General features: G+C 46.4%; 1 protein-coding gene across 3 annotated transcripts in view; it reads left to right on the top strand.

Annotated features, from left to right (window-relative positions):
- The window catches only part of LOC139054233 (uncharacterized), a 91,549-nt gene that overhangs the window by 6,875 nt on the left and 59,691 nt on the right, over positions 1-24,983 (top strand). For 2 of the 3 annotated variants that reach the window (XR_011511088.1, XM_070530943.1), the window contains exons 4-8: positions 1,447-1,560; positions 1,646-1,747; positions 4,410-4,508; positions 9,057-9,161; positions 13,842-14,819. Coding sequence is in view for 2 of the 3 variants with exons in the window: in XM_070530943.1 (XP_070387044.1) it covers positions 1,447-1,560; positions 1,646-1,747; positions 4,410-4,508; positions 9,057-9,161; positions 13,842-14,819 (1,398 nt within the window). In the remaining variant the exon portion in view is untranslated. Of the gene's footprint in view, positions 1-1,446; positions 1,561-1,645; positions 1,748-4,409; positions 4,509-9,056; positions 9,162-13,304; positions 13,452-13,841; positions 14,820-24,983 lie in introns of those variants that run through there. The other variant, XM_070530944.1, reaches the window with a different exon arrangement.

The raw sequence follows: 24,983 nt of genomic DNA, 5'->3' as shown, positions 1-24,983 counted from the left end.
TTTTTTTTTTTCAATATGATCCTCGAATGAGCGATAAAATGTCAGACGACCTCTTCTGTTCTTGTAGGCTAATGACAAAGAAAGGATCACGCCTGTATTTCTGGAAATTTTAGAGCACTCAGCAGACAGAAAAAAGAAGTTGTTGGCAAACTAGACAACGCATCAGTTTACAGTCATTGATTTCAAAGAAATACTGATGCCAAGATAACTATTACTTCTTTAGTTATGCGTAGACGTGTCAAGCACTTGTCCTACTAGATTGATTTACAGACGCAAGAAAAAAATATAGGCGCAGAACAGGACAATTTCTTTACATTTGCATTTAGTGGAGGTAACCTGACACATTAGTCGATTTAGATATAGTAGAAAGGCCCACCACTGCGTTTGTGCCTTTCTTGTCTTAAGACAGCTATACTTCTAGTGATTATCCTTTTACAAGAGCACGTCAGAAAATGTTTCTTTGAATGTTCATTTCTTTGCTGATATAAAGAAGTCCGTGATTTATAAGACACCTGACCGAATAATGAACGCCATAAAATTGTTTCCTCCTTCACCACCTGTCTTCTCAAAGTGTGTGTTTTTGATTCTTCACGTGCGCTGGTGGTCACTGCGTCACATTTCTGCTGGCCCTTTTGTCATTGCGGCGTGTTTTCGTTGGACGAAATATTTTTTTTTGACCAGCTAAGTGGCCGCCACGACTGTCTAGAGCACGGGAGCACTGCGCTGCGCGGTGTGTGGGTGTGCGCTGTGAACGAAGGCGCTCGTTCACGTTGCTTTTGATTGTTTTGGTTAGCGGTACGTTATCCGTGCCCCACGCTTTACGACAAGGGAGCCCTCAATGTCATGAGGCATACAAATCGACGCCATATCGCAGGCGGCCAGTCCTTCACTGCTCCGATTGTTATCGTTGCGAGACGAGAAGATCAAGCCTGCTCAAACACTGGGGACTTGATTATTTCGGATCCTGTGCTAAGTAAAGCCAGTCTCAAACCTGCCGTGCTTTGAGTAGAATACCATGAATAAATAAATAAATAAATAAATAAATAAATAAATAAATAAATAAATAAATAAATAAATAGAATGTCAGGCCCAGGCAGCAGCGCACCACTCACGAGCTCAAGACAGCAGTAACGAATGCTGTACAGTCGAGAACAAAAGTTTAAAAACTACAGCATAAAAAAAAATTCTGGTAGGACAGCTTTGTAACGTGTAATTCAATACATTCCATTGGTCGAACACACGCATGTATAGAGTGCACCACTTGATTTCAGCTGGCATGTCCAGGCTATGGAGAAAAAAAATTGTGGCACTATTGATCTTGAAACCGCTGTTCATGACTGTACATTGGTTTCACTACAAACCCTTTTCTTTTCGATAATTGAGCACTACGTGCAGCAAGATACATAATAGTCTTTTGCGTGTATTTGTGCAATTCCGTTGCCCTAGGAAGGATACAACGCGATTCATTTGGCGATACAGAAGATGAATACTGTCTTATTCAACGAACTCTGGATGAAGCTTGAAAAACTAGGCCGCACAGAGAGCTCAATAGTGGACAAGGTAAGCTTGTGAATATTATAATAATTTCCGACAGCTTTAGTACACTTAAATATAATTCTGGTTCTTTGTCTTTTTCTTTTTTCAGAACAACAAGACTCTACTTCATGCCGCCGCTGAAATTGGGTGGGACTACTGTGTAGCATTCCTCTTAGGCCGTTCCTCGATAGACATCGAACAGAAAAGCAGGGTAATGTTTTATCAAGCCTCCACCCTAGTTCGAGATGGCAAGAACGTGTGTTCGCTATAGTATTTACTTTGCGCGAACGCTACCATCAAGAGACAGAGCTGTTCGAAATCATGATAATGCAATAATATCAGATTTCTGACACTCTTTTTTCCAATGCATCAGCTCTTTAGAGCCTATTCATCCTTTACCGCGTCCATCTTCCGGCTTCAGTCCGGTCTTCGGCGTGTTCAGGGTCAATTTTCAGAGAATCCACAAACGAACATAGAGAAAGCGGGCTTATCATCTGTATATAGGGAGCACCACAAACGTATGTGCTGGTGACTCTCTAAAAGTAAGTCGCCTATAAGCCTAACGTCCGGATTGGGAGGTTTAATAGACAGGGAATCGATTGGGAGATTCAACAGAAACGGTGATTCCGCAGAACCACCGACACGTTTCGGCCGCTGAGAACTGTAATGGCCGAGTTCAGATGCGCAAAGGTCTCTGATAAAGCGGTCGTATATCGGTACCGGCGCATACAGTGCACTCCGTAAGTCCTAATAACCTGCTAATGGGGTGCGCCGACCGAATGACTACTTATTCTGAACAATCGCGAATCTGTTGAACACCCATCTCGTCCTATGTGCTTGAATCGTTTCGGGCCAGAACTGGTAACCGTTTTTTTTTTTCGGTTCAGGTTTGGTTCCGGTTCGCGCGCGTTCCAAGAATATTGGTTCCGGTTCTGGTTTAGTTCGGGCCAAAATTCCGGTTCAGATACGATTTTTGGTTAGGCTTCGTTTCGACACAGTGGAAAGAATCGCGGCTTTTGTGAGGACCAAGCTAGTACTTGTCCAGATTATCGGAATGTACATGTAGGAACAAAAGCGTGTGCTGCAGACGTGTCGATCATGACACGATCGCCGTTACAGACTAGCGTCTTACTACCGTACACTATGTAACCGTATCACGCAAGTATATAGCCGAAAATGCCGCTACCCAGGGACCAGTTTTTATTGGTTTGCACATGTAACCATGCATCGTGCTGAAACAAAGGTATTTGCAACAAGCACTCGCATGAAAAGCTGTACTAGTAATTCAGTATTGTAAAACGATGGTATTTTTCACATAAGTGAGCTCTTTATCGTGCTAAGCAAGTTTCAGCATGAAAAGTCCATGGCAGTGTGGCCTAGATGCCATTGTGCCGTAAGGCATTATTAATCATCAAGTTTCAGCACGAAGAGTAGTTTTAGGCAGTTGGAGCGCTTTACTTTTTTGAGGCTTGTGCTGGATGCTTGAGGACAAGATGCTACAGGCAAAAGCTTCACAATAAAGACGGTACTTGTCCCTGCTTTATGCAAGCCAGGGAAGCGATTGAGGGTATTTTAATGCACGTGTAATACCTTTCAGCTTCAAATAGACGACGCAGGCACAATGATCCAGGAGGCATGGTGATTTAAAAGAAGCCACAGGGAGATTACATGCAAAATGTGGAAATAGGTAAGAGGCGGTTAGGTTAAAACATTGGTGAAAAAAGCTGAGAGAACATACGTTAGGGCGTGAAGGAAAAGCACGGGACATGTACTATCAGCATAAATTTAAATGCGAACAAACTGAAAACAAAAAAGAGTGCGTTGTTGCATTTCTAGCTTCGCCCGCATTTTTAGCACTCGGTCATTTCAGGTTTTAAAACGTACTTTGGGACTGTAACATGCTTAGGAATCCGCTACGCAGGGACTGGGCATCGCAGTCCATGTCATTATGCATGCTATCGTGCATTCTGATCACTCTCCTTCTATTCGCGTTTGAATTTATGCTGAAAGTACCTCCCTTTACGGTATGCTGACATGTGTCATGACCCCAACACAAAGGGCAATCAATCAATAAATCAATCAATCACTCAATCAATCAATCAATCAATCAATCAATCAATCAATCAATCAATCAATCAATCAATCAATCAATCAATCAATCAATCAATCAGTCGAGCTAGTCAGAGGTAGACCAATGGCAGACCACCGCCGAAAAGGTAAATAAATGGCAGCTGGTCCTATGAACAGAACTTGAAGAACGAGGGGTTATGGAAAATGCATTTCATAGGTCGCTGTTGCAATATCTGCATGAAGCGGGCTGCCTGCTTACATGTAAATTAATTCCCACATTAGGTCGCGGGAAACCTAGACGAATAAAAAAAAGAGCACAAAGAGAAATGACGCGAAGAAAGTGCGGATTAGCGTCTTCTTCGTGTACTGGCTTTCACACTGTTTTTCTGCCCAGGTCATTAACCAGCAAGCTCAAAAACAGTTGGAAGACAGCGCTCTGTCTACGTTCTAGTCATTTTTATCCTGTGTAATATTTTGCGCTGATAGGCACTATGGATTGGTACTTCGAGTTTACGCAGAGCAGCCCTTTATTAAGGTATGATGATGTTTTAGTACCATGGACTATTAGCTGGAGTCAGAATTCATATGAAAATAGAGGCTTAAAGGGCCCACTCCGTCATGCAGAATACATTAGTTAAAATGGAGTTGTATTAATTCATTTATTCTTTGAAGATAATATTGAAATAAGATGTTAGGCACTATGCGTCGTCAGATGGCGCCACCACTCGATCTATAGAATCTCTGAAATCTAAATCGCAATTACTGCGGTCTTTGTTTCACACGCAGATTATGTTTACATGCAGGATGGGAGGACGCCTATGATGTGCGCCGCCGCTGAAGGGCAAACCGACGTCGTCGGTCGCTTGCTTCAAGCTGGGGCGCATGTCTTCGCCGAGGACCAGGTAAACAATAGTGGCAGGGGTACTTGCCGTTTTCTTTGTCCATTATCAAGTATGCAAGTCCGTGGGTAATAGCTAATAAGCATTCACAGACGGCAGAGATGTATGAAAAGACAAAAAAAACGAGACACAACTTTAAATATTTTACACGTATGAAAGTAATTTTTGAAAGAGGCTTAATTATTATTCTTTCGGCTCCCACAAGTGGCGAGTTGTGTTTTCGTCTTTTTTCATATCCCCCCTTATTTGTACATTTCATTAAAAACTACAGTTAATGTCCGCAATGCTCTCATCGGCTACGTTGTCTACTAGCTTTATATGGTTGCGACTAACAAAAATCGAGCCTCCCGGTTCCCTTTCTCGTTTATTTCTATTAGGTTATTTTTGAAACTGTTTACTTAGAGTCGGTGACTGTGTGGTTTTTCAATATATCAGTCACAATCAGCTCCTCGTCGTGGTAAGCTAACACCTCCTAGACAGGTTTTCAGGCCTGTGAGTCACGTGATATGACGTCGGCTACGTCACGCCGCGATGGCCGGCTCGCTCCTGCTCGAGCGCGGTGCGTTGCGACGCATGCGTTGAATGCGTGATACCGTCCGGTCTCATATTATTTTTTCTCTTTACAAGCAATTCAGTCTCTCAGTTGTGTTCCGCACTAGCATTCGATAAAAAAACACAATTCACGCTTGCACGGAGGGTATACCTGAGTGGGCTGGGATATTTAATTATGAAAGCTGGAGAGGCTGTTTGCAGCATTAAGACGTCGTGCGCTACTTGACTGAAACCGGGCGGCGTTCGCTGACGTATTTTTTAACAATGGCATTGTTAACTATAGGAACAATCAACCCATTCGTTAATGTACACTCATTTCACAACCACACTGCGTAGCGTTAATTTTGATTACTCACAATGGTTTAACAATATCATCAACATAGTACAACAAGAGTATTCACAATGGCACAATTTGCCAATCAAGCACCAAAAAATGAGTGCCCTGAAATGCAATGTTCCTCTGTATCAGATTCAATTCAAATTACTTCATTGTTTAAGTCATACATACAAGGCTGTTCAGATAGGGAGTGAGGATCTGAACATATTCAAAACATTCAAAAGTATACGTAATATAAATTAGATACATAGTTATTCTTTAACGCAGGATGCTCAGTTATCAATTTGTCAGAGTAGCATTCACATGTGTTAATTTTTAAGCACTATACACCAGCATAGTAGTGTTCACATGCACATCGTGCATCAACTCCGGGAGCTGAGAAGAAAAAAAAAATCTTATATACAGTTAAATATGAGTGCACTCGACTGTATACAATAAGCTCAGCTTTTAGTTGCCGTCAGGAGCACACAATACAGATAACGCAAGCAAACAAGTTATAAAAAAGCACTAAGTACATCAAATTCGCAGTGACTCTTTTTCAACAACCAAAATGCATGAAAGATGCAATTTAACCTTGCAAGGCAGTGAATTGCCAATATTCAGTCCTCAGTAAAGATACGAGCTCCCCCACCCCCTTTTTTTTTGCACTCTCTTATGAAATACGTGCAAGTTCATTCCTTTGCTTGCAAAGGATGCTTGAAAATATGTTCGCCGCGCAGTTTGCCCGCAAACTGGCCAACTGCTACACGATACCTGCGCAGATAAAATTCTGCGTTTCAGAAAAACATTCGCTTGCATACAGAAAAAAACAGCGATAGTAAAAATAGCGATGTCACCGATGCGATAAGTTCGCAACGCTTTGTATCGTTTGCTAACTGCACGAACCCAAATTACATTCACCAAGAAACAAAAATGCGTGCTGAGGAAAAATAGCAGCATGAATACAACTGAGATAAAAGTTTTACCTTAGCATATGCAGTTGATGTGAAATCCTTTCGGGGAATGGCACGCAACCGCTTCGTTAGCGTGTCCTCATCTTTGGGGAAAGAAAAGACTTGCACCTTTCTCCCAGTATCGAAATTTCCGGTGCATAGCAGCACACAACACGTGTTCGGCATCGCGCGTGCCGTCAGGCATGACAATGCGAACAAATATCCACGGTAATCGCTGCAGGCGCAGCACAAGCGCAGCACAACACACAAGGAAGACACCGCGTTTTCAGCGGCAGCAACGAACCGCCAAGCGAAGTGACCGCGTTGAAAGCAGAGTGAGTTCGTTGCCGCTGGAGCTGCGCTGTCGGCCGGCGGGTTGTGACGTGAGAATTGTGGGAGCCGGCGTTGCGAAGTATATAGGAAGTGTTGGGTACGCACCAATCGGAGCATTTTTGAAGCCCAATGTCATCTTCAATCGATAGATGGCATCGCGCTGCATTCGGCGAAGTCAAAGAGCTTCGAGTCGAGGTTTCAGAATACAGAGGTTAGGCCAGCGAGCTTATATACTTTCAGGTAAATTATTTTGCTTAATCACTGCTAAATGGGACTGACTTCATTGTTGCCCGGCTTCACTTCCGAAGTTGCAACGTGTCCTAAAGCGCTTGAGTAACAAGATAAACTGTATAACTCTATTATTATTGCGATAGCAATCATATGAACACTCCAGGCGCATTTTCGCCGTTGCCGTCGCCGTGATGTTCCGTATAAAGTCCAAGGGCGATAACACCGTCGCCGTGCGTCTTATGCAGTATGTGCGAATGAAAGCACGCGAAGGAATGAAGCGGGCAGAAAACGCGACGTCTTCCGTTGCGCGAAAAGCCGCCAGGGGCATGGGAGGGAGAGTGGGGAGGGGCCTGCTTGCTCTTCGGCAGCAACTGCGCACTTCGCGACGGGGCTAAAGGGGAACTGACGATCGCACACAGCTCTATCTCGCACGTCATTTATGGAGGAAAGCGGGGAGGCAGCACGGGAGGAAGGGGGGGGGGAGGTCTTCGACTCCGCTATCAAGCGCGTACCTTGCATGGCCACTCGTAGCCACGCGCGGTCACGCGTGCCCTATATTGATAGGCATCTGCAGACGGCTCAAACCTTTGTGCACGCTGCGTTCTCACCGCTCTTGTGTTGAAGTGATGGACCCCACGAAGGCCACTTCGCTCAGTGCTGCTGCCCCGCTTGCTCACACAAGCGTTTTGACAGCGAGTGTCCGCGCTCATCGAGTGCGATTTGTTGATGCTTACTTGTGAGCGCTGACACCACGCTTATTAATTCAGTTAGTGAGCGAACGTTTCAAAGTTTATACTGCAAATAAAACTACTATCCTTGCTTCGCATAGCTGTCGACTAAATTGCTATCGCAATCGATGCTTCACCTTTCGGGTGAAAGTGCGACTTGTTTAGTGTATTACACGTTAATATTTGTTGTGCAAGTGACGTCATCATCAACACTATCATCACTATTAATTACACTATCAGCCACGGGCGATTTTTTTTAAGAAAGCTCTTCGGAATAAGAAATAAGAGGCCGCATAACTAGGTGTAACGGTACACAAAATTAATATGAATACCAAAGTTTTTTTTCAAGATAGATGGATGAATACACGCGTACCATGCATTCTGTGCTCGTTAAAGAACACAAGGGGTTCAAATTAATCCAGAGTCCCCCACGACGGTGTGCCTCAATCATATAGTAGTTTTGGCATGTAAAATCCCAGAATTTTATGGCAGTGGACACTACTGTATTATTACTTAAACGCATCACCCAGTTGGTGCTAAGAATGTTTCTCTATTGTCAGGCATCGTTGTTTTATTTTCTTGGTGGTGTTCATTTTGAGTGTATGATCGACAACGCGACAACGTGTACTCAAAATTTATCGATTGTTGCGAGTTTTATAACGAACGAAGCGTGTCTGGTCAGACTGCACTCGGGTCGCGAATAGTTTTGTACTACATTCTCGAATGTACACACGAGCACCAAGGATTAATCTGGAATTTACGGTTAGGCATGCACAACTACTGGACAAACTCCACTCGATTCGGTAAGCTATGACCATGCTCGCCACTATCGTTGTGATATGAGCGTTTTTTTGTCCTTCTGGGCAGAAGCTCCTCCAATACAGATCTGGATTCCTAACTCCAAATTTTAGTGGTATTTCTCGTTCTTCGCCGTCACCACAAGGTGACAATGTTTTGAAGGCTGTCGCACATGACAAATGAAAAATGAAAACAGTAGCAATGACTTTCACTAACAAGAAAAAGCCCTTACGTTTCTCGCACATAAAGAGCAAGCATGATCTTTTGCACACGACAGCTGTCTTAACAATTGGTGTTGTTAACATTTGGTGCCATCTCTTTTTTAATTTGCGCTCGCGTTGTTCGGCCTCAAATGACACCAAGAAACTATACATGGTTGATTCCTGAGTCGTCAAATGTTTTCGACACTGTCATAAAAGTATAGGGAGTTTTTCAAGGTTAAGTTCCCAGTTCACGGATACTGGTTTATTTCATATTTTCTTGATTGCCTCTTCATGGCAGCCGAGAATGTTGCTCAGCACACTGCTGAGTAGAGTCAGATACTTTTCTGGGCTGCAATACCGACATATTTCTAAATGCAACTGATGCCTAAAGTATCCAAATAACCACTTGACACTCACTTCCTGTTAACTCTTCACAGTGTGGTGCGACGGCGGCATGTTTAGCAATTTGCCGGCGGCATGATGCAACCGCAAATGTGCTCTTCAGCAAGATGAATGCAGCTGAAAAGGCACAGTATGTATCGGTAAGACAAAAACATGTATTCATGATGATAGTCTTTATTTGTGTTGAATAAAACTACTTGGAATTTTGTTCTAGCTAGCAAAACTAGTTAATTAGTAAGGTTAGCTAGCGAAGTTAGGAAGAAATCTAGCAGAACAGTTAGAAGTTTCTTCAGGCTTGTAATTTCGCGTTTATTTCTGTTCTTCTCTGAACCATAGCCTGTCCAGAAGACACAGTGCCCCTCGGAGATGTTTCATGTTTTCTCGCGCAAAATAGTTTTGCACGCATTTTTCAGTTCGTCATAGCACACCTTTCCGCGCATCGAAATGGAACAGTTAGGCGAAAGCGTTAAAGCGATCATAGTCTTTTGATTGAGTAAAATTTTTTTCAAGGTCAGCAATAAATTTGGTGAAATTAAAACTTTTACTAAACAGATATCTTGGTCTCTCGAAATCTGTCTTAGTCAAACTGAGACTTGGGTGTCACATCGAGCTACGTACAGCAACCTTGGCCTATTAAATGGCGGATCTTGTACACAGGCAGAAAGGGCTTTGGTAATGGAGGCGAGACCTTCTGCAACTTTCCATCTGATGCGGCAATCCTAAATGTCCTGCTGGTCCATAAGGAGCATTATTTTCAAGATCTAGCTCTACTCTTCTGTGTAAGTTAATAGGAACGTGTCGTGTTCTCTTTGTGTTGACATGCACAGATGCCGCAATGATACCGTTACATCACATATATGAGGCACTATTCACAGGCAGAAAACGTTCGAAAGCTCATTTGTTTTTGTAAACCAGCGAATGGCTTCGGTATCTTTGAGCTACTATAAAACAGACGCAGGCCTGTGGTTACATACGTTACACTTTATTCGGAGGAAAGCCTCTTTCTTTAAAAAAAAACTATTGCATATTTTTATGAAATGTTGTTTCGTCTATTCGTAAGATCACAACACGTGTACTTTGCAGCAATGCATTCAGATCAGACGAAAGCAGAGAAAAAGTATATTGTATATAAAAAAAACATCTTAAAAACTAGTTTGGATTACAATGAACTAATTTCGCAACACGTGGAATGCATCTAAACGATTCTAGTCTTCAGCGTAATCCAGTCATTCTTTTTTTTTTTCACTCACATGTCAGAATAAGAAGTCATAGGTACACTCGACAATTGTTGCTGTGATATGACGAGTGCATCGTAAAGTTGGCAACTTTCATAGCAAGTATAGGCCATCCTCTCCCTAGAATATATATCCAACGTCAATTGAAAAAGCAAAAGTAACTGTGATACATGTGATACATAAAAAAGGGGACAAAAACAGCATTACCAATTACCGTCCTATATTCACTTCAGCTTTTTCAAAGATTTGCAGTGCTTATTCAAAAGCACTTTGCTTCATTATTTGACTAAGTTAAGGCAATAACTGAAGCTCAGTGTGGTTTTTTGCAAGTACCAATCTAGGTATCCTTCATCAGGAGTCCATAGGAGCATTCAAGTTAAACATATTCTTGGTACATTCACCGGTTTCACAAAGGCGGTTGAGAGCTTAAATAGAACACTTTCACTTGATAAATTGACAATACCATGGTGTACACCGTCTGCTTCTAGAAGTAATTTAATCCCATATCTCTCACCATACCTAAGACGTGAGCACAAACGGCTTCTCGTGAAACGTTAGCTCTATCGACTCAGGATACACCAGGGTCACACTAAGGTTTCCACAATTTCTTTTCGCCTGGGTTGCCATGCAGCATAACGTCATAATGGAGCTAAATATAGGCATGCAGGGCCGTTTCTTAGAGATACCGCAGCAGTGACTTATAAAATATGTTGTGCATAATCCATCTTTCATAGCCTTCAACTTGATCTCTGTTCGATTTCACACCTTTAAGAACACTTTCGCGAATTGTCTTTACCCTGCATCCAAACGGCAACGTTTACATTGACTCACGCACGAAATTTGCATATTGTGCGAATTTCATCAGCCCAATAATTTCATCACATATGTGTAAGAAACTTATGAGGGCCCAATGTACTGCGTACTGTAAGTACTAGTGTTAAGGGCGCCCACTAAACTGAAACACTAAATCAGTTGAGATGACAAAGTATTATTTCATAACTTCCATTTTCTCTGATTTCGTTGTAAGATGACAATATACCCGAACAGAAAATGAAGGCCAAACTTCTAATATTTGAATTTCGAGCCGTAACACCAGCGCCGGTCAGTCAAGTTGACGTCACGGATTTTAAGGCATTTTCCTTTGTTTTTTTTTGTATTTGAGCCGTTGTCTAGTACAGTACGATTTCTCGAAACGTGCGAAGTTCAGTATTTTGCTCATTTTTAGAATGCAGTATAGTCCTTCCTTGCTGATGAAAAATTTAACCGGGCCTGAGCAGGATGCCCTCAGAATATGGGACGTCATAGCGAGCTGTTGCGGGAACTGCAACGCAGCGTCGCCACTAGTCTCGTTTTTGCGTCTTTCCTCTTGTGCCCAGCCTTTTATCATGGCAAGAGTGGCCTTTCTGGTATTGTAAAGGTGTAGTTCACAAATACAGGTCTACCGATTTATCTGTTTAGTGTCCCATTAAAGTCATGGAATGGGCTAGTAATAAATGAAACTAAATGAAAAGCATTAGTGATTTCATGTGAAGCCTCAAATTGTTTGGTCATTGCCGAAATTTAAATTGTGAAGTACTCTAAATGATTGGGAGCGTTCGTTTTAATATTCTTATTTGACACATATAGGCTACTTATACAAGAAACAGTGTTAATTTTGTGCAATCCCTAATTCATTTCATAAGGGAACTGCTGCTTGCCCAATTGTGGCACATAATCATAACGTAATAATCGAGAACATATAAGTTCTTTTGTGCAGCCGGCTATAGCCAGCTGCAAAATAGAGCTATTCGACTTACACATTCCCGTTCGACTAGCTGTCTTAATCTCTGTTAGCGAGACTTAAGTTGCTTAAATTAAAATGCGCGAAGAGATACGGCCGCCGAGCACCGTCTCCAGACTGCCTTGTGGTGGCTGCTCGATTCGAGATCTGTGGGCACAGAGCACGCATGCGCACACGCTGGCAACCTTGTCGAGGCGCAGGGCTGCGTGTTGCGTCGCTCGCAAGCAGCCGGGTGCGGCTGGGCGCTTTGTTTACCGTATGTGCTCGAGTCGAATGTGAGCTGTGACAAAGCGTATTTGTCGCGCTACGCTGTGCGCACTCATGGGGACGACAGCGAAATGGACGTGAAATGCGCTGTGCAGATACGTTCGCATTCAGCGCGAAACGTGGTAGATGCGCTTGACAGCAGCGCTGCTCAGAATCACAAATAGTGCGGCCATATTTCGGCTCATATTTCGGCCAAGTTGGAAGCAACGTCTGTAAAGAAGATACTGCTGTTAATGTGTTTAAGTGTCGTCCAACTCCTTGCTGACTGACATAGCCGATGTTATGAAAATAGTCAAATTGGAATGTGAAATACTTATTTTATTATTTTGAAATACTGCGGGTCAATGAGTTGGCCCTAGCAGGAGGGGCTACAGTAGCAAATAATGAAGCAAATGACAGAAAAGCAAGATGCACATAAAGACAACAAGTAAAACAAATAGCAATATAAAAATTTCAAGCAACGAACCCTCTAAAAACAAGACAAATATTCTATTCCTGCATGAAAATCCCTCGAAGCGACAGCAGTGGCAAAAAGCGAATCTCAATCTTCAATGCTCCTCGAAAAAAAAAAACCTAAGTTTTAAGCTGTTTCTGCTTGCAAATGTAGGAGTAAGGGCGAGTATTTATGGCTGGGACGATGAATGCAATAATCAATAAAAGGATAAAAGTCAAGGCAAACCGCTAGGACGCTCGCTTGCATCGAGGAGCTTTATCTCCGGCGGGAAACTTGCGGCAATGTTAAATTGCACATTGATGCGCAGTTAAAAATGCTAAAGCTAAGTAAATAAATCGAACCGCGTCCCTGCTCCTTTACGACTGCAGTGCTTTCAGAAATAAGAGTTTTGGAAAGAATCTGCATAATTGGAAAGCTGTCGCAGGCGCTCCCACTCCTCTGTAATCTGCACAGCGCATTTTCTCTGTTGATCGATCACGACACGCAACACACGCGCCTGATGCACGTACGCCGAGTGCTCGAAGCACGCATGCGCACGGTGTAGCTACGGCCGACAGATCTGGTGGCCAGGAGCTACCGCTAGGCGTCGCAGGCGCAGTTTAAGAGCGGGCGCTCGGATACAGCAGACAAGTGTGGCTATGTTTGTACGATGACCACTTCAGCGAGCGCTTTGTTCAAGATACTTATCATAAAGGTAATGTTTTCTTTTTTCACATAAATGTACTAATGATTAAGGCGCCTTCCAGCTATAGAACACGTGCAATGCAGATTCGTTTTGGAAATTAGACTTTGATCCATCAATTTGCCCAACAAATATTAAAATGTCGCGTTATCAATCTTCTGAACGGCGGAAACTACCGGCAAGGCAACTTGAAGCGTATCCTACGATTGCCTTTTGCTTGGCTATAGGAGGTGAGAGTTGCTAGTTGCGCCCTGTTTCTTTACTTCGTCCATTGTCCTTGTGTCAGACCTCTCCTTACACATTAGACGTGTTACGAATTCTAAAGCATCAAATAGTGATATCGCCCGCGGTACACGTCAGCAGCACGATACAGCCGACTTTGGCGAACTGTACGCCTTTCAGAGGAGGATCGCCCTGCTCCAGTCCCCGAGCGCATCGTCGCGCGACCACCGCTGTTTCTATCGGGACACGCTGTTCAAGGTGCTGCTGTTTATTCGGCGCCACCTGGAAGGTGGCACGGAGCTGCTGCTCGGAAACGATGTCTTCACTTCCCTCGTCTCGTGCGGGCGGCGCAGTCGCAGCGACCCGTCCGTCGTGGGGCCCCTGTTCCACCTGTGCGCGTGCCTGATGCACGACAAGGCAGACTACAGCAAGTACGTCCACGCCGACATGGCGGAGGCCTTCGTGCGCTCTGGCGGTCTCGAGCTCGCGCGCGACGTTCTCGGCCACGACACGGAGTCATGCGACTTCCAGTACCGCTGCTCGGCGCTGCTGCCGGTGCTGCCCTTGGCGGAACTCGAAGAGGGGCTCTGCTGGGTGCGCGAGCACCTGGACGAGCTGGTGAGGCCCATCCGCGAGTTCCGCGCCAAGAAGGACGTCCTGGCGTACTGGGTCGAAGGCGAACGCGTCAAGACCAACGTCATGTGGGAGCGCTTCAGCGAGGCGTTCAGTCGCCTCCACCTGGAGGTTCGCGGCACGCCACTGGATTGCGACGGTGGTGGGGCCGTGGGCACTGATCCAGCGAGCGACTCGAGCGCGCCGTTCGCGTTGCTGCAAGGCGCCGCCGTCAAGCGCAAGAGTCCGCCGCAGTCCCTGAGGAAGCAAAACCACAAGGCGCTCAGCAAGAAGGCGGCGCGACCACGCGCCGTCCAAGCTCTACTGCAGGTGACCTTTACCGAGGACTCTCGCGTGGCCAAGAAAGTGCGCAGGGTTCCGCTCAACGTGCAAAAGGACGAGGAGAAACCCCCCGTCATGAAGCCGGTCAACGTCTTGGAGGTGATGTCTATGGCTCCTACAGTGATCCCGGCAGCCCTCCCGCTGCAAGGTTACGCCAACGCTCTGAAAACCAATCTTCCTAAGGAGGAACCTCCACTGCACCTGGTAGGTCATCGTTTCCTGCGTATAAACCATTCATTCACGTACCTCTGCGGTTCCAATGGGAAATTTGAGCGAGGCTGTTATGCAGGGGAACTGGGAAAAGCCGGAACATGTAATGGGGAATTTTCAATCCTGAATCCTCCACAGTATACCTAACGAAATACATCATATACTAGTTATGCAGAATTTTTTTTCGATGTAAATAAGAAAAGTGAGCAGCAGGCAATGGCTAATTTCCAATAATAACGTAAGCTAACAAAACATTCTGCAATACAATGCCAACAAAACTGAAAGTGGCACGGTAGATTCGTAACGCAGTAATCTTTAACGTAAACAAAGCAATATAAACATTCAAATACATAAACATAAAGTGTCATTTCTGCTTGAAAGCTTCGTGATCGCGCCCCTATACAACGTTTTCTTGGAGACCATTCCAATATCTTACGGTTCGAGGCAATGCCGAGTCATAAAAGTTGCTTCTGCTTGGCTGAACAGATGCAGAAAACCTAAATGATTGTGAAGAAGATGAGAACTATGAGAACGAACAAACTGGAGTGTATATTTTTCATTTTTCCACATGTCTTTGAATTTTGTTTTGCATTATGTTCTCTTGTATCTTGTTGTACGCCCAACTGCTTGGTCCTATACTCCCGGACAAGTTTCTGTGGCTATGAAGGGAAATCTACGGAGGCAAAGTGCGCACAAGTGAGAGCGCTTCTGAAGAGTCCCGAGTTTTAATCGACGTTAGTTTAAGCTGGGGAAGAGGAAACATAAGCAGCTTATTAGCAACAGTTAAATAAGACGGAACACATCACTGCGTGTTAAAGGCTACTAATTTTGCGGCTTTTTCCCGTCCGCGTCTGGGCAAACGCGAAACCGTCGCACGTGGAAGCTGGGTCGATACAGCGTCTGTTCCGAGCAACCAAAACCACTGTCAAACGCTGCCGTACTACTTGGAGCGCCAACACATATGCAGCAGCCACGCGCCCGTAGCTTACCCTTCATAGGCACAGACGGTTGTTCGCGAGTATAGGACTGCAGCATATTTGAAATAAATGAAACCCGCCGTGGTTGTTTAGCGGCTATGGTGTTCGGCTGCTGAGCACGAGGTCGCGGGATCTAATCCCGGTCATGGCGCCCCATTTCGATGGGGGCGAAAGCACCCGTGTGCTTAGATTTAGGTGTATGTTAAAGAACTTCAGGTGGTCCGCCACTGCGGCGTGCCTCATAATCAAATTGTGGTTTTGGCACGAAAAACTCCATAACTTGAAATTACAAAAAAAAAATACTGTAATGCGATAGTCGTAATATTGTTGCGCCCACAAAAGGCGTTACTTTGAAGCCGGGTAGAGTTAGCAGCGATGGCCTGGATCAGCTGAGCGCCTGGCGAGATTCAGCCAGCCAGCCACACGTCGTCTTCCTCGTTCACCACTCTCCGGTGCCCCCGCATACTGTTTGTTGAGGCGTGAACCCACTATGCTCCTAAGAGCGTAACATTTCCCTCCGCGCAGACGAAGCCCGCCGGGCAAGTCAAACAGGCTGTCGAGAAATAAACGGCTTTAAACGGGCGACATGCGAAAGTTCAGTCTTCGCTGACCGTCGGCCATTTGATGTGAGACGTGCTATGCGGTAGGTTAATTCGCTGATGCGCTCCGTAATAACATAGGGTCCAACATAGTGTGCCAGCAGTTTTTCACATAGTCCACGTTTCCTGGTTGGTTTCCAGAGCAACACTAAATCACCAGGGTCATATATCACGTGTCGGCGTCGGCGGTCGTAGCGTGCCTTCGAGCGGTCTTGTGAAAGAAGAGTGCGTAAAGAAGCAAGTCGTCGGGCTTCTTCAGCAAGACAGACTGTCTCTGATATACAAAGATTATCGTGGCTGGAAAACGGGAAGATAGTGTCTAGTGTATAACGAGGCGGACGAGCGTAAAGAAGAAAGAAGGGACTGTAGCCCGTAACTTCATGCTTTGAGGTGTTAAATGCGTACGTAATGAAAGGTAGCACGCTGTCCCAGTTCTTATGATCTGACTCGACATACATGGACAGCATGTTAGTAAGAGTTCTGTTCGTGCGTTCCGTAAGGCCATTTGTTTGGGGATGATACGGGGTGGAATGTCGAAACCTTGAAGCACATAGACGAAGCATCTCTTCGACCACGTCTGCAGTGAACTGCCGCCCACGATCGCTGATGATGACTCTGGGAGGTCCATGTCGGAGAATGACAAAACGCAGCAGAAAAATACACACTTCGGTTGCGGTAGCCGATGGTATTGCAGCTGTCTCACAGTAGCGTGTCAAGTGATCGGCACACACGATAATCCAGCGATTCCCATCGGATGAACGCGGGAAAGGACCGAGGAGGTCGATGCCAACTTGCTCAAAGGGAGTGCGGGGGGGTGGCACTGGATGGAGTTGACCAGGAGGAGCACTCGTCGGACGCTTATAACGTTGACACTCGCTGCAGCTGGACACATACTGGGCGGTCGTCTGGCGCATTTTAGGCCAGTAGAACCTTTCTTGAAGGCGGTAGAGAGTTCGCGCAGAACCCAAATGTCCAGATGTTGGATCGTCATGCATAGCGCGCAAGACGGAGACACGGAGACTCTCCGGGACCACCAGAAGATATCGTGGGCCTGTAGTAGAATAGTTCTTTTTGTAAAGAACCCCATCACGAACACAGAAACGACTGGATGGTGCTGATTGCCTTGCAGTAATGAGCAGTGGTTCTAAAGTTCTGTCTTTTTGTTGCTCGATCTTGAAGGTATTTATATCAGGAAATCCCGGCTCCAGTGATGCAATATAGCAGTCGAAGTTGTCCGCGTCGCAGTCCGTCGTTGGAAGCGGCATGCGCGAGAGGCAGTCAGCGTCGGCGTGTCGGCGGCCGCTTTTATAAGAAACGGTAAAGTTATACTCCTGTAAACGGAGTGTCCAACGCGCAAGCCGGCCCGACGGATCACGGAGATTAACCAGCCAGCAGAGAGAATGATGGTCTGTCACCACAGCGAAGGGGCGCCCGTACAGGTACGACCGGAAGCGCTGTACTGCGAAAATAACTGCAAGACATTCTTGCTCTGTAACGGTGTAGTTACGCTCGGACTTACTTAAAGAACGACTCGCATAGGCGACGACGTGTTCTTTGGTGTCGACGCGTTGAATAAGGACAGCGCCGATGCCAATACCGCTAGCGTCCGTATGAACTTCTGTGGAAGCTGCACGGTCGAAGTGTCGGAGAATGGGGTGAGACGTCAGACGAGACTTCAGCTCACGAAAACTAGCTTCACATTCAGGAGTCCATTCAAAAGGAACGCCCTTCTGAAGGAGGCATGTCAGCGGATACGCGATGTTGGCAAATCCACGAATAAACCGGCGGAAGTACGAGCAAAGCTCTAGGAAACTGCGTAGCTCTTTTACATGGCGAGGTTGCTTGAAGGCTTCTACCGTAGCAGTCTTCGCTGGATCAAGTCGTATACCGTCCTTATCCACTAGGTGTCCCAGAACGAGTGTTTGGCGCTCTCCAAAATGGCACTTCTTCGAGTTGAGGACCAAACCCGCTTTGTCCAAGCAGTCTAGCACAAGATCGAGACGTGCGTTGTGCTCACTGAACGTGCGCCCGAAAATCACTACATCATCTAGATAGCACATGCATACTTCCCACTTCAAACCACGCAGGATGTTGTCCATGAAGCGCTCGAAAGTTGCAGGCGCATTACAGAGCCCGAACGGCATCACATTAAATTCAAAAAGTCCATCTGGTGTTACAAATACCGTTTTCTCCTTGTCTGCCTCGTGCATCGGAATCTGCCAGTACCCCGACCTCAAGTCAACAGACGAAAAGTAAGACGCTGATGAGAGGCAGTCGATAGCATCATCAATACGCGGAAGAGGATATACGTCCTTTTTAGTGATGGTGTTGAGGCGGCGGTAGTCAACACAAAATCGCCATGAACCATCTTTCTTTCTAACCAGGATCACTGGCGCTGCCCACGGACTACAGGATTCTTGGATTACATTCTTATTTAGCATTTCGTGGACTTGGTCATTGATCACCTTGCGTTCCGATGGTGAGACTCTGTATGGTTTCTGTCGCAGCGGTTGGGCAGATCCCGTATCTATGCGATGGTGTATACGAGAAGGAGGAAACAATGGTGGCCCCTCTTGCTGGAAAAAGTCAAACAGTCGGGCATGTTTTAGCAGAATATTCGCCACTTCGTGACGCTGCTTAGTGCTGAGCGACTTGTTTACCATAGTCAGAAATGAGGAGTGCGCCGCAGGGCAGACATTAACGAAATGGGGCTCATCCGCAGAATCAAGAGCCTCTGTAAGAATGGCGAGCGATAGTACGTGATCTTCATGGTAGGCGGCAAGTTTCAGACCCTGTGGTAGTATTGCAGGTTCACTGGAACAGTTTACGGCCCATAAGTTGGTGCGTCCCTGAACAACTGACAGCGTGCAATACGGTATCAGTACATTCCTCTTGATGCAACTCAGGTGAACGGGCTCCACGGTAGCGTCAAACGTTCCGTCGGTGGTGGGGAAACAGGCGACTGAAACACACGTTGCGGATAACGGAGGCACAACGGTATCCCGGGATGCACAAAGCACACTTTCACGATACGGTGGGCCTTCCATAAACGCAGCAGAAAAGCTCGTACCTACACTGATTTCACCCGTTTTGCAGTCGACAGTGGCACCACACAGTTTCAAAAAATCAAGGCCCAGGATTACGTCATGCGTAAAATGAGGTAGAACAGCGAACTCCGCGTTAAATATTTGACCACCCAAGGTTACGTCTACATTACACACGCCCACAGGATACAACAACTCCCCACTCACTCCGCGAAACGTATCGGCACGGTCCCAGCGAAACATCACCTTTCGTCCTAGGAGGCTTTTAAACGCCAGACTCATCACTGAAACGGTTGCTCCCGTGTCCACTAAGGCCATGGATGAAACCCCGTCAATTAATACAAACACCTTATTCTTAAACATACAAATGGTTGGAGGTATCTCTGTCGACAGCGAAGATTGTCCAGCGACCTCACCTCCAACGGCCGCGCTGGCTAGTTTTCCGGAGGTGGCGACGGGTATCGACGCCGCGGAGAGGGCGATCGGCTTACACGAGGAGCGGGTGGTGGTGTCAAGCTGCGATCGGATGCTGGAGAACGGTTCCGCAGCGGCTCCGGGTGCTGGTGAGGCAAGCGTCCTAAGTATGTGTGCGAGGGCGAGTATGTTTCGCCCAGAGGAGCGCGGTACCGCCTAGACATCGTCGATCGGTCGAACCTCGGTGGTTGGCGGCGATTGCAGTACCTGGCAATGTGACCCAAGTCGCCACAGCTATAACACACCGGTAAACGACGATCGATGAACTGCCCTTCGAAGCGCTCAGCCGTGGGGGGTCGTGTAGCAGAGCGAAGCGGCTGAGCCTGCTGCACAGGAGGAACGGTCGGTCTGCGTGCAAACCTGCTGGGGTGAGGATGTTCTGCAGGTCGGTGTTCGGTCGTAAATGTGTCCTCACGTGGCCATGGAGCACCTCTGCGGTTGACGTCTGTGACACGTACCGCCGGTTGCCAGGAAGCGCAGGGTGCGGCAGGCGCCATTTGTTGCGGGTAATAAGCGTCAGGTTGTCGTATGACGTCGCGCGCAAATTCCTGGTGCCGCAGCAGTTCCTCACGCACGATCTGCCGTATAGTAGACGAAAGATCGGCAGACGGGCTCTCATCGACGCTGGCAATGGTTGTCACATTCGCCAGGCGTCCAAACTTTGGCACAATGCGACGTGTTTTCAGCGTCTCAAACGTACGGCAATGACGCACGACATCCGAGACGGAATCAACGTGTTCCCGACTTATGAGGAAACTATATACATCTTCTGCAATTCCTTTGAGGAGATGTCCGACTCGGTCTTCCTCGGACATCTGCGGATTCACGATTTTGCACAGCTTGAGGATTTCCTCTATGTATATAGTGCATGTTTCTCCAGGAGCTTGAGCTCTTTGAGCAAGTGTTCTCTCGGCGCGTTTCTGTTTGGCGTGGGTGTCGCCAAAACACTTCTTAATTTCCTCGACAAAGTGCTCCCACGTTGTTAGGGAGTCTTCGTGGTTTTCATACCACATCAGCGCTGTCTCACTCAGAAAGAGCGCGACATATTCAAGCTGAGTGACAGAATCCCAACGGTTGTAGCGGCTCACCCTTGCGTAGTGCATCAGCCACTCGTCGACGTCTTCGCCCACTTTTCCCGCGAACGAGCGTGGCTCCATGTAGTGCCGCAAAGGTCCAACTGGCGCTGACCTTTGAGAAGGTGAAACTAGAGCTGGCATTTGTCCACCTCCGTCCTGAGCCATAGGGAAGGTCGTTGGCAAGAGACCGGCAAGACGACGGCTCCGGCGAAGTTCTGGATGTTGCGACTCCGTGGTACGTCCTGTCGTACCCCGGCACCTCCACCACTCTGTTGCGCCCACAAAAGGCGTTACTTTGAAGCCGGGTAGAGTTAGCAGCGATGGCCTGGATCAGCTGAGCGCCTGGCGAGATTCAGCCAGCCAGCCACACGTCGTCTTCCTCGTTCACCACTCTCCGGTGCCCCCGCATACTGTTTGTTGAGGCGTGAACCCACTATGCTCCTAAGAGCGTAACAATATATTTTGTGAAGCAAAGAAAGAAGGCACTATAATCTTGCGTTACCCTTGAGCTGTATCGAAGCGATAAGGCTGATTTTATATCAAACGAGATCCGGCTGTAATCACAGATGATGAAGCGTACACTGTAAAACTGTTTACACCCTTAAGAGTGTAAATAATTTTACAGCTACATCAAAAGGGTGTTTTCTTGCGGCGCTGATAACGTGCTTACCGTTAGGGCCTTACAAAAAATTTATAGACCGTTTTATTGAAGGCGCCGCCATTTTGTGATCACAGCTCCGGCTATCGTCGCCGTCTATCGCCATGCTGGTATCTGGGATCGCGCTGGAGGGTGCACGGATAACGTGCTGTTGAAGACGAGTGGCAAGTTTTCGCGCTTTCCCGAGAGGCGTCAACAAATTGTTTGGTTTGGAAAACTTGTTAGCGTGTCGTTACTAAGCTTTCAACTTCGATATAGCCGCAACATCGAACGGCGACGTGCCTAGAGGCGCTCCCGCAGCTCTGCCCATGGTCGAAATAGGAGGCGAGTCAAGTCTGAACATTGTCGATACGTAACGTATACATGTAACGTGTTATTATTGTATGTCTAACTTTGAACTCTATGAAGGTATCACTCGATCAGGCGACAACAATCAAAGGTATCTCCACGTTTTATGCGGTGTGTCGCACCAGCGTACATCCCAATCCAGGTATAACTTCAAAGCTCCGAGGAAAGAGTTTGCTAGCTTTCGTTCTCCTAAAAATTTCGCGGTACGATTTTCTAAACATTGTTTATTTGGCACCCGGGGATCAAGCTTTACAACATCATTAACTCTGAAATAACTCCATTGAAAGGGCTGTTTAAAATGAGCTTATGATAGTGGCCGCGAATATGCCACGATCAACCAGACGCACGCGACGCGTTGAAAGATGAAGCGCTCGAATAGTGTCGAATGGTGCCTGTGCGTGCAAGGGCACCTCGCCTACTCGAGAGAGCTGAAAGACGAACAACTACTCTTTGCAACATCAACTTTATTTTCTGCAGTAAAACAGCGCGCGATGAGCGCCGTCGACAACTTGCCGGGGAGATTCGGAAGCACGGGAGGGCCCATGTGAACTAGGGCCGGCCGGCACAATGTAGGCATGGCTTTGGTTACAGAGTGGAAAAGAACACACTTTCATTTCTTAGTCAGCGCGCACTGTTTTCATAATACGTCCTGGGTCAACTTCGACAGAACATCGGTTGCCAAGCATGATAATCTTAGAACACCTTTGAACAGAATAAATTTAATGTGCGTGCACGAAGAGATAGTTAACTTCATCCGTTCGCAATAGATGACCGACTCGAATACGCACCTTTCTGCCATATCCCAGTTTGATCATTGGTACCGACACAGGCGGAAAGTTTTCATTTTTCCGGGAAAAGGGGCCCTCCCCTACACCCATATATATATAATCTGGCGTCCTCGGTGGTGTAATCTTCCTATCACTATACTGCTTCGCCTTTCCGACGAAACTGCAGCCTCTCTCTGTCTTTTTTCTTTTTCTGTGAGTCCAAGAATATGCGCTCCTGCGCATGACTGCTGTTGATTCTCACTTAGAATTAATCCGCCTTGCCCTCATTTAGGTTACTGAGTTTATTATACAGGGTGCCCCAACTATCACGCACCAAGACTTAAAAAAAGAGCAGTTGCGTTACTCGAAGAAAGCCTAGTGCATATTGTTTCCAGTACAGTGTAGTAGCCGCCAGTAATTCTTTCGTTCCTGAAATTTATTTCGACAATTGCAATTATTTATCTAATTCGAAAAGTACTGTCCTATTTATCAAAGTGTCAATAGGTAATTTGTCGGCACCCCAAGGTACCCCCAAATGGCATCTAACCGCTGTGTTTTCAGCGACGTACTAATTGCGTGCAATTTTTCCGACTAGCAAAGAAACCTTACGAAATATGAAAAGTACCACGTGACTGCGCTCCCACCCGCATCATAAAGCAGCGCCCTCAAATAAGCTGATATAAAGCAACTGCATTGCCTGTGGCGAAACCGAAGAGACAGCGCATCACCTTGATAAGGGTACAGAAGGAGCGCAAAGAGCAGGTTTCGCGGCTTTGCAGCTATTCCTTCCTCCCAACATTACACTTATTATCCGTCTTTCAAGGCTGACTGATAAAAATGAATAACAAAAGCCCCTTGATAACGCGGCCGAAGCCCCACTCTGGCCATGCACGAAACGCGGTTAAGCAATGTAATATGCATAGCATGTTTCAAAAGACCGGCTTTGCTCGCGCCGCATCGACAGAGTGCGCCCGCACTATATTTCGCGCCAGAAGCTTGCTTCGGACCAAAGCCAAATTAAAGTGACTGTTCTAGCTTTCATGAGAGTGTATACGTGCTGCAAAAACAGGTTCATGCCTTAAAATAAAAGCGAAATAAGCACAGGGAAGCGGCCCACGTGTTGAGAAAAGGCAAAACCGGTGCGTTCGAGTAAGTAAACAACCACTTCTAAATGAGCCATTTGCCTGCACAAAAAACAAAACAACAAAAAAAACATCAGATTTCAGTGTGCCCTTATCTATGGATTCGTAAGCGCCGTTGAAGACCAGCTGCTGCCTCGAAGATGGCTTCGAATAGGTCTCCTTCTGCAGCTACGCAGTACTGCATGAGTCCACTTTATCACATCTTCAGTGGCTTTCTTGATGACCGACGCTCGAATTCTACGGCAGACATCCGTTACCCTTGTCTTGAGCTAATCTGACGTCCGTATCAATGATGTGAGTACGATCTTTCACATAACCTCAAAGAAAGAAATCGAGTGGAGAGAGGTCAGGTGACCTAATACACAGGCCCGTGCCTTCCAATCTATCGCGCATGAAAAATCGCATCCAGCCAGTTTCGTGCTCGGCTGCTACTGTGTGCTGGCGCCCCATGTTGCTGATACCACATAAGTGGAAAACATGACAGCAGGACCAGGGGCGTAGCCAGGGGCGAGGGGGGTGCTTATGGGGCTTCAGCCCCCCCCCCCCCCAAAAAAATTTCGTGCTGTCAATGCATCGCCGACCAAAGCAACCCCCGGCGCCGGAAATCATTCTGCATTTTGTATAGAATGTCTTTTTCATGCTCGAAAAGACATTTCACCGCGAAACTTGCAAATTCGGGCTGGATTTCGTGGCAACGACCATGCACCGGGAGTCACATAACGCAAGCAGCCCCATCCGACCACAAAGTTTCAATGGCGTTTTGATGACAAACGGGCTCACCGCGCGCGGAATCTACGGAGCGCATTGATATCAATTCCGAAACTTAATGGGTATAAATCTCAACTTTTGATGTGAAAGATGCATCGACATTTCCAAAGTAGTGCTTTAGATTTTCAATTGCGGAACTTTGTGGGTCTAATGCTGTTATAAACATTTGACGCCAAAAGTGCATCGACTTTTCTAAAGTCTTGCATTGGAAATACAACGGGACAAGCCAAATCAACACACTATTAGACAAGTTGAAAAAGCACGCAGCGAGGTCCGATGAGACGAAGCATCGTGGTGGTTCATTT

Source organism: Dermacentor albipictus, chromosome 1 (genome assembly GCF_038994185.2).
Source record: "Dermacentor albipictus isolate Rhodes 1998 colony chromosome 1, USDA_Dalb.pri_finalv2, whole genome shotgun sequence".
In the NCBI taxonomy this organism is placed as follows: domain Eukaryota; kingdom Metazoa; phylum Arthropoda; class Arachnida; order Ixodida; family Ixodidae; genus Dermacentor; species Dermacentor albipictus.
The sequence above is the reverse complement of the archived record's forward strand: the minus strand, read 5'-3'. Positions and strand labels throughout refer to the sequence as shown.